General features: G+C 39.0%; 1 protein-coding gene and 1 pseudogene across 4 annotated transcripts in view; both read left to right on the top strand.

Annotated features, from left to right (window-relative positions):
- POLR2B (RNA polymerase II subunit B) overlaps positions 1 to 10,468 on the top strand; it is a 71,298-nt gene that overhangs the window by 6,399 nt on the left and 54,431 nt on the right. For 3 of the 4 annotated variants that reach the window (XM_037733017.1, XM_017513256.2, XM_017513258.2), the window contains exons 3-6: positions 708 to 858; positions 5,279 to 5,391; positions 5,521 to 5,740; positions 6,115 to 6,273. In XM_037733017.1, coding sequence (XP_037588945.1) covers positions 708 to 858; positions 5,279 to 5,391; positions 5,521 to 5,740; positions 6,115 to 6,273 — 643 coding nt within the window. The remainder of the gene's footprint in view (positions 1 to 707; positions 859 to 5,278; positions 5,392 to 5,520; positions 5,741 to 6,114; positions 6,274 to 10,468) is intronic. The other variant, XM_017513257.2, reaches the window with a different exon arrangement.
- On the top strand, positions 4,954 to 5,046 carry LOC119468775 (annotated as a pseudogene).

The raw sequence follows: 10,468 nt of genomic DNA, 5'->3' as shown, positions 1-10,468 counted from the left end.
TGTTGACCAGGATGGTCTCGATCTCTTGACCTCGTGATCCACCCGCCTCGGCCTCCCACAGTGCTGGGATTACAGGCATGAGCCACCGCGCCCGGCCAGTTCTTATTGTTAACTTTGACTATTAATTTTCTTTAATTTTCTCTCCTGACACATTTTTCAAAAAATATTTCAAAGAGGTGGAATAAAATTTGTCTGTAAAGGACATGGAGTTTTTTTTTTCTTTTTAAGATGGAGTCTCACTGTCTTCGAGGCTGGAGTGCCAATGATGCCATCATGACTCAATGCAGTCTCAGACTCCTGGGCTCAAGGGATCCCCCATCTCTTAAATACGTGGGACTATAGGCACATGCCACCATGTCTGACTAATTTTTTTCTTATTTGTAGAAATGTCTCATTATGTTGCCCGGGCTGTACTCAAGCAATCCTCCTGCTTTGGCCTTCCAGAGCTTGGATCCTTAGAGTTCTTATATTGTGCTTTAAGTATTTTACCCATAAATATAAGCTGCTTTTCCCCAAATAATACATTTTACAAAGAAAATGTGCCTGGCTTCATCCTTTTTAAGATACCTCATAGTATCTTGTTTAGTGTTTGACATATAATGGTTGGTATTTAATGATTGTTTGTTGAATTGATTGTGATGAAAATTGGGAGTTATGCTAGAAATTATCACTGAGTTCCAACTGACTGAACTCAAATATTTTCCCAGTTCCTATTTTGATGAGAAAGGCTTGGTCAGACAACAGCTGGATTCTTTTGATGAGTTTATTCAGATGTCTGTTCAAAGAATTGTGGAAGATGCTCCACCTATAGACCTACAAGCTGAAGCTCAGCATGCTAGTGGAGAAGTTGAAGAACCGGTAAGATGTTTAATTCTAGTAGTTATACCAGTACAAGAAGAGTATTGATTTGAAATTTTAGCCCTTCTCTTACCTGGCTTAAAGGTTAAAAAAGTCAGTTTGGGCCGGGCGTGGTGGCTCACGCCTGTAATCCAAGCACTTTGGAGGCCAAGGTGGGCGGATCACCTGAGATTGGGAGTTCAAGATCATCCTGACCAACATGGTAAAACCCCGTCTTTATTAAAAAAAAAAAAAAAAAAAAAAAAAAAAGTCAGTTGGAGCTTTTAGCAGAGTACTTACAGCACCATCAATCACTTTCTGATTTATTTTCCCTAATGAAGAGGTGTAATTTTTTGCAAGTAATCTCATCCTTATTCACATAGTAGGTATTGAATAGTTGGGAAGAGAGGATTCTGAAGTATGAACAAATAAGAGAAGTGAACCGGAGATAGTTACATTGCCTTGGATAGATAACCCTACTTTTTTTCTCATAGTGTAAAAATAATAAAAAATGTTTGAAGGAATTTCTCTTCTGATTTTTGTATATTGCATGAAGTACATTATTATATTATATGAGATAAGATAGGAAAATCATCCAAACATATCAGCAATCTTTTTTAAACTTCTTGTAGCTTTTGCTCACATATATGCATGTTTTTTAGCATTGTTAAAATCATACCAAGAGTATAATTTTATTTTTTATTTTTTTTATTTTTTTTGAGATGGAGTCTTGCTCTGTCACCTAGGCTGGAGTGCAGTGGTGCCATCTTTGCTCACTGCAACATCTGCCTCCCAGGTTCAAGCAATTCTCCTGCCTCAGCCTCCAGAGTAGCTGGGACTACAGGTGCCCACTACCACACCTGACTAATTTTTGTATTTTTGGTAGACACAGGCTTTCACTGTGTTGGCCAGGCTGGTCTCGAACTCCTGACCTTGTGATCCACCCACCTTGGCCTCCTAAAGTGCTGGGATTACAGGTGTGAGCCACCACCCCTGTCTGGGTATAATTCTATAATATGGTTTTACATGAGTGATTATAAAGAAGCATGTAACTGGCCGGGCACAGTGGCTCACGCCTGTAATCCCAGCACTTGGGAGGCTGAGGCGGGCAGATCACCTGAGGTTGGGAGTTCAAGAACAACCTGACCAACATGAAAAAACCCGTCTCTACTAAAAATACAAAATTAGCCGGGCATGGTGGTGCATGCCTGTAATCCCAGCTCCTCGGGAGGCTGAGGCAGGAGAATTGCTTAAACTCCGGAGGCGGAGGTTATAGTGAAATGAATCATGCCATTGCACTCTAGCCTGGGCAACAAGACCAAAACACCGTCTCAAAAAAAGAAAGAAAAGTTTGTAGTTCATAATAATGACTGTCCCAGTTTTAGAGAAGTTGAGAGGCTGTTGGAACATGTTGGGCTTTGAGAGACAGTGAAAACTGAGAAACAAAGTGAGGTAGGGAAACCCCTCAAAATAGACACAGGGAGAGGTCATTGTTTCTAGCCAGATCAGTTTCTCTTCCGTGTAGCTTATCTCCTAAGGGCTGGTTTGTTATTCCCATTTTAGTCGGACATGCTGTACAGAATTTTGCTATTAAGAATGAAAGTGATTGGCTCTTCTAGGGCCGTGCCAGAAAAGGGGACATTAAGTTTCTTTTTCATTCTTGGGACATTTTTTTCTTTTCTTTTTGAGACAGAGTCTTGCTGTGTCACCCAGGCTGGAGTGCAGTGGCGAGATCTTAGCTTGCTGCAGTCTCTGCCTCCCAGGTTCAAGCAATTCTCTTGCCTTAGCCTCCTGAGTAGCTGGGATTATAGGTGCCTTCCACCATGACTGGCTAATTTTTTTGTATTTTTAGTAAAGATGGAATTTCAGCTGTTGGCCAGGCTGATCTCCAATCCCTAACTTCAGGTGATCCACCTGCCTCAGCCTCCCAAAGTGCTGGGATTACAGGTGTAAGCCACTGCACCCGGCTTGTTGGGTCATTTTTTCTTCATGGTCTTTGTATAAAAAGCAAGATAACAATATAAAATAGCAAATTCAAAGTGCCAGTAATGGAAGTACTTCAGGAGGAGGAGATCTCTAATGCATGGTTGTCAGAGCTTAGTAGAAAAGATGGAGGAGACTTAAATTTACTGTGAAGGACAGGTAGGAGTTCTCTTAGAAGAGGAAAGGTGCTTAGTCATTTCAGTAAGAAAATACTTGGTGTGGCTGGGGATAGTGGTTCACACCTGTAATCACAGCACTTTGGGAAGTTGAGGCGGGTGGACCACGTGAGGTCAGTAGTTTGATGACCAATATGGTGAAATCCTGTCTCTGCTAAAAATACAAAAATTAGCTGGGCATGGTGGCGGGCACCTGTAGCCCCAGCTACTTAGGAGGCTGAGACAGGAGAATTGCTTGAACCCGGGAGGTGGAGGTTGCAGCTAGCCGAGATTGCACCACTACACTCCAGTCTGGGTGACAGAGTGAGACTCTGTCTCAAAAAAAAAAAGAAAGAAAATACTTGGTGTAGACTGGGGATGGGAATGGGGACCACAATGATCAATATGTGATTTTGGCTTAGCTGTTTTTAATAGGCATTGGGAAGATAAGATGGAACCCGATTGTTGAAAACTTTGAATGTCAATGGATGTTATGAGGAATTATTGAGAGATTGTCAAAGAATATACATCAAGCATTATTTTAGAAAAGTTCTTTGGAAAATGATGTTTACTTGGAATAGAAAGAGGCTAGAGGAGGCCAGGTGAGGCGGATCATGCCTGTAATCCCAGCACTTTGGGAGGCCTAGGTGGGTGGATCGCTTTGAGGCCAGGAGTTTGAGAGCAGCCTGGCCAACATGGTGAAACTCCATCTCCATCTCTACCAAAAAATAGAAAAATTAGCCGGGCCTGGTGGCATGCACCTGTAGTCCCAGCTACTTGGGAAGCTGAGGCAAGAGAATCGCTTGAACCTAGGAGGCGGAGGTTGCAGTGAGCCGAGATCACCACTGCACACCAGCCTGTGTGACAGAGTGAGACCCTATCTTAAACAAAACAAAACAAAAGAGGCTAGAGGACTAAAAATCTTAGAATAGCCTAGGATTAAGATAATAATGTCCTAGACTAGGTGATGGCACAGATAAGGAGTAGAGGGTTGGCCCCTCTTTGGTGTCTTATCACCACCAGTTCTCTTTGCCTTTTATCTACCCCAGCTTGGGAGACTTGAATGTCAATAAGTATTTATTAGTGAAACACCTGCTTAGTCCTATTTCCTTCTTTGAGGCTTGATTTAGAGAGAAATACACTATTTATCTCTAGAAAGTTGTACTCATAGATCTTGTTTTATTAGGCAGCAAGTGAATGTTTAATTGAAAACTTCCTTTTTTGCTATGGGCCTAAGCTATATTCAGCCAGGGTTGGAGTTCTCAGCCCTTTATATAGAATGATTAGGATTTTTTGTGTATGCTATCTATCTATCTATGTATCTATCTATCTATCTATCATCTCGTCTATCTATTTGAGATGGAGTCTTGCTGTCTCCAGGCTGGAGTGTAGTGGCACAATCTTGGTTCACTGCAACCTCCGCCTCCCGGGTTCAATCGATTCCCCTGCCGCAACCTCTCGAGTAGCTGGGACTACAGACACATGCCACCACGCCAGGGTAATTTTTTGGTATTTTAGTAGATGGGATTTTACCATGTTGGCCAGGATGGTCTTGATCTCCTGACCTTGTGATCCGCCTGCCGCAGCCTCCCAAAGTGCTAGGATTACAGGCGTGAGCCACTGTACTTGGCTTGTGTGTTTTTTAAAATAAAATTTTTTTTTCTTTTGTTAACTCTACTCCTTTGACAGATTAATTTGTATGTTTAATTGAAGAGTTGGGTTTATTCTTTTAAAACGTTCTATTGATTAGATTAGAACACAGTTCTAATTGTCTGGAATTGTTATCTTTGTTCTCTGGTCGCTTTGTACTTTGGATGACCCTAACCAAGGAGAGGGCATATGAAACCATGTAGATTGTTAATGCAAAACCATTTTAACAGTTTGATACAAACTCAGAGCATATGATGTGTACAGTCTCTATTTGCTTTTGGTATGTTAAGTCTCTTTTTGTCTTCTGCCTTAAGAAAGCAGTTAGCAGATCCTTTTGTAGCTCATAAGTGTGATGATTGGGTGTCAGATGAGCCTTCCTTAAACATTGTTATAAACTTGTTAGCACATTACTTGTCTTATGGGAAAAATGTTTCTAAGAAAAGAGGAAAAAAAGAGAAAGTGATTTGGTTTAAAACTTGACGTTTGTGCGATATGGATACTGACTGGAAAGTCACCATTTCAGTAAAATGGATTAATCTTGCCAGTTTGTAGAGCTGCTTCTACTTAAAATGTTAATGTCAATGAAAATGGAATCATTAAAACTTTTGTGGAAAAAATTATTTACCTTTTTCATGTTTTTTATTTAATTTCAGCCAAGATATTTACTGAAGTTTGAACAAATTTATCTTTCCAAGCCTACCCATTGGGAAAGAGATGGTGCTCCTTCACCAATGATGCCCAATGAAGCTAGATTAAGAAATCTCACGTAAGAAAGAATTTTTCCCTGTCAGCAGTAGATACTGAAATAGAATTCTGAAATGTAATTTTAACCACTTGAAGATTTGTTTTAACAGATACCCTATTGCTTAACTATGATCTACTGTTATTTTCAAAGGTATTCTGCTCCACTTTATGTTGATATAACAAAAACAGTCATTAAAGAAGGTGAAGAACAACTTCAGACTCAGCATCAGAAAACTTTCATAGGAAAAATTCCAATTATGTTGCGGTCAACTTACTGCCTTTTGAATGGCTTGACAGATCGTGATCTTTGTGAGTTAAATGAATGCCCTTTGGATCCTGGTGGCTATTTCATTATTAATGGATCAGAAAAGGTATAGTAACATTATTAAAAAAAATTACAAAATGGTAGTTAAAATTCAGTTTAAAGTTGAAAAAAAAAGAAAGATTTTCATGCAGGATAACCTGGTAGTGACAGTTGACTTATTTATGGTGTGACAGCTAAACTTTTGTAAACCAAAGCTTTATTTAGCTGTATATAGTATGCACTGGAAACTTGGTCAGTTTTCGTCGGTTTTGGAGCTTATATATTTCTATGAAGCATTTATGCAAAATGGAGTTTGTAAAGTTCAAGAATTAAATATTTCAGTGAGCCTATATGATCAGATTAAATTAAGATGTAGATTTTACTCTCTTCTTCAGTGACCTTTTGAATTTTATGGCTGTAACTTTCTTGTTGTCCAAATAGGTTCTGATTGCCCAAGAGAAAATGGCAACAAACACAGTTTATGTGTTTGCCAAAAAGGATTCTAAATATGCCTACACAGGAGAGTGTAGATCCTGTCTGGAGAATTCTTCCCGACCCACCAGTACTATATGGGTTAGCATGCTGGCAAGAGGAGGGCAGGTATGGACTGGATATGATGTTATTTGGGTTTATTCCTTTTTGCCTTATTTTAAAATTTACTAGACTGCATTCTTGGTCCAAAAAAGCTTTTCTGGAGCAAATTATTGTTGTTATATGTTGTATTGTGTACCCATTGCTGTGTAACAAATTACTTCTCTAGCAACATTTATCATCTCATGGTTTTTGTGAGTTAGGAATCTGGGTGCAGTTTGGCTGGATCTTTTGGCCAAGCATCTCTCACAAGGCTGCAGTCAGGTGTTTCTCTGGGCTGCCGTAATCTCAAGGCTCATGCACGGTTGTCTGCAGGATTTACTTCTTCATTGGCTTTTGGACTGAGTCTCAGGTCTTTGTTGGCTATTGACTGGTAGCCTTTCTTAGTTCCTTGCCATGTGGGCCTCTGCATATAGCAGCGGACAGCAGCATAGCAGCTTGCTTCTTCAGAGAGAGTAACCAAAAAGAGCCAGAGAGAGAGAGAGAGAGAGAGAGAGAGAGAGAGAGTATGAGCAAGGTGGAAATTACTGTTTTATAACTTAAAAGTGATAGCAACATCTTGTCATTTTTGCTATGTTCTTTTTGTTAGTTGCAAGTCAGTAAGTCAGTATGTTCAGCCCACACTGAGAAGGGTATTACAAGGGCAATAGTAGGAGGCAGGGATCACTGGGTACCATCTTAGAAGCTACAGACCACTGGCATAGTTATAAGCATAGGTTGCTTATAACAATGGAATCTAGTAGTAGCTAGCAGTTCTTAAACATTTGCTGTATGCCAATTATGTTACTCAGATTGCTTAATTTAATCTTTACAGCTGTTTTGGAAAGTAATTGTAATTAACTGTATTTCAGCTCATGTATATTTTTAATTTTTTTTAATTTTTAATTTTTTTGATAGACATTTAGGTTTCCAGTCTTTTGATCTTACAGTTTGTAGAGTCTAACATTACTTTTGTAAGCCTTATAAGGATGAAGAAGTTGAAGATCAGAGTTTTTACTCTCCTTAAGTTTAAATGCAGATAGAGAATAGGTGTTTTAAATAATTTAAATGGTTTTTATTTGTAAATGAGACTGAATGGTTTTTGGTAACTGGGGTTTCCATTTTTTTTTTTGTAATTTTTAATAAAGTTTTATTTTAAATTTAATAATTATGCAGGTGTGGGATGCAGTGTGATGTTTTGATGCATGTATGCAATGTATAATGATCAAATTAGGATGCTTAGCATACCTGTCATCTCAAGCATGTTTTTCATATATATATTTTATACTTTAAGCTCTGGGGTACATGTATGGAATGTGCAGCTTTTTACATAGGTATACACGTGCCATGGTGGTTTGCTGCATCCATCAACCCGTCCTCTACATTAGATATTTCTCCTAATGCTATGCCTCCCGCAGACCCCTACCCCGATACAGGCCCCAGTGTGTGATGTTCCCCTTCCTGTGTTCATGTGTTCTCATTGTTCAACTTAAGAGTGAGAACACGTGGTGTTTGGTTTTCTGTTCTTGTATTAGTTTGCTGAGAATGATGGTTTTCAGCTTCATCCGTGTCCCTGCAAAGGACCTGAACTCATCCTTTTTTATGGCTGCATAGTATTCCATGGTGTATATGTGCCACATTTTCTTTATCCAGTCTATCTTTGATGGGTATTTGGGTTGGTTCCAAGACTTTGCTATTGTGAATAGTGCTGCAATAAACATATGCATGCATGTGTCTTTATGGTAGAATGAGTTATAATCCTTTGTGTAGATACCCAGTAATGGGATTGCTGGGTCAAATGGTATTTCTGGTTCTAAATCCTTGAGGAATCACCACACTGTCTTCCTCAATGGTTGAACTAATTTACACTCCCACCAGCAGCGTAAAAGCGTTTGTATTTCTCCACATCCTCTCCAGCATCTGTTGTTTCCTGTTTAATGATCGCCATTCTAACTGGTGTGAGAGAGCATCGCATTGTAGTTTTGATTTGCATTTCTCTAATGACCAGTGATGATGAGCGTTTTTTCATATGTTTGTTGGCTGCATAAGTGTCTTCTTTTGAGAAGTGTCTGTTCATGTCCTTTGCCCACTTTTTGATGGGGTTGTTTTTTTCTTGTAAATTTGTTTAAGTTCTTTGTAGATTCTGGATATTAGCCCTTTGTCAGATGGATAGATTGCATAGATTTTTCTCCTATTCTGTGAGTTGCCTGTTCACTCTGATGATAATTTCTTTGGCTGTGCAGAGCCTTTTTAGTTTAATTAGATCCCATTTGTCTATTTTGGCTTTGTTGCCATTGCTTTTGGTGTTTTAGTCATGAAGCCTTTGCCCATGCCTATGTCCTGAATGGCATTGCCTAAGTTTTCTTCTATGGTTTTTATGGTTTAAGGTCTTATGTTTAAGTCTTTAATCCATCTTGAGTTTATTTTTGTATAAGGTGTAAGGAAGGGTCCAGTTTCAGTTTTCTGTATATGGCTAGCCAGTTTTCCCAACACCATTTATAAAATAGGGAATCCTTTCCCCATTGTTTGTTTTTGTCAGGTTTCTCAAAGATCAGATGGTTGTAGATGTGTGACATTATTTCTGAGGCCTCTGTTCTGTTCTATTGGTCTATGTATCTGTGTTGGTACCAGTACCATGCTGTTTTGGTTAGTGTAACCTTGTAGTGTAGTTTGAAGTCAGGTAGCATGATGCCTCCAGCTTTGTTCTTTTTGCTTAGGATTGTCTTGGCTGTGCAGGCTCCTTTTTGGTTCCATATGAAATTTAAACTAGTTTATTCTGTTAGGAAAGTCAGTGGTAGCTTGATGGGGATAGTATTGAATCTGTGAATTACTTTGGGCAGCACGGCCATTTTCTTGATATTGATTCTTCTTATCCATAAGCATGGAATGTTTTTCCATTTGTTTGTATACTCTCTTATTTCATTGAGCAGTGGTTTGTAGTTCTCCTTGAAGAGGTCCTTCACATCCCTTGTAAGTTGTATTCCTAGGTATTTAATTATCTTTGTAGCAGCTGTGAATGGGAGTTCACTTATGATTTGGCTCTCCGTTTGTCTCTTATTGGTGTATAGGAATGCTTGTGATTTTTGCACATCGATTTTGTATCCTGAGACTTTGTTGAAGTTGCTTATCAGCTTTAGGAGATTTTGGGCCAAGACAGTGGGGTTTTCTAAATATACAATCATGTCATCTACAAACAGAGACAATTAGACTTTCTCTCTTCTTATTTGAATATCCTTTATTTCTTTCTCTTGCCTGATTGCCCTGGCCAGAATTTCCAATACTATGTTGATAGGAGTGGTGAGAGAGGGCATCCTTGTCTTGTGCTGGTTTTCAAAGGGAATGTTTCCAGTTTTTGCCTGTTCAGTGTTATATTGGCTGTGAATTTGTCATAAGTAGCTCTTATTATTTTGAGATACATTCTATCAATACCTAGTTTATTGAGAGTTTTTAGCATGAAGGGGTGTTGAATTTTGTTGAAGGCCTTTTCTGCATCTATTGAGATAATCATGAGGTTTTTGCCATTGGTTCTCTGTATGTGATGGATTATGTTTATAGATTTGCATATGTTGAACCAGCCTTGCATCCCAGGGATGAAGCTGACTTGATCATGGTACATAAGCTTTTTGATATGCTGCTGTATATTCGGTTTGCCGGTGTTTGTTGAGGATTTTTGCATTGATGTTCATCAGGGATATTGGCCTGAAATTTCCTTTTTTTGTTGTGTCTCTGCCAGGTTTTGGTATCAGGATGATGCTGGCCTCATAAAATAAGTTAGGGAGGATTCCCCCTTTTTCTATTGTTTGGAATAGTTTCAGAAGGAATGGTATCAGCTCCTCTTTGAGCCTCTTGTAGAATTCGGCTGTGAATCTGTCTGGTCCTGGGCTTTTTTTGTTTGGTAGGCTATTAATTACTGCCTCAATTTGTGAACTTGTTATTGGTCTATTCAGGGATTCAGCTTCTTCCTGGTTTAGATTTGGGAGGGTGTATGTGTCTAGGAATTTATCCATTTCTTCTAGATTTTCTAGTTTATTTGCATAGAGGTGTTTGTAGTATTCTCTGATGGTAGTTTGTATTTCTGTGGGATCAGTGGTGATATCCTCTTTATCACTTTTTATTGTATCTGTTTGATTCATTTCTCTTTTCTTCCTTATTAGTCTGGCTAGTGGTCTATTTTGTGGATCTTTTCAAAAAACCAGCTTCTGGATTCATTGATTTTTTTTTTTTT

This window comes from Cebus imitator, unplaced genomic scaffold (genome assembly GCF_001604975.1).
Source record: "Cebus imitator isolate Cc_AM_T3 unplaced genomic scaffold, Cebus_imitator-1.0 Scaffold490, whole genome shotgun sequence".
Lineage (NCBI taxonomy): Eukaryota > Metazoa > Chordata > Mammalia > Primates > Cebidae > Cebus > Cebus imitator.
This window is presented reverse-complemented; position numbering and strand designations above follow the sequence as displayed.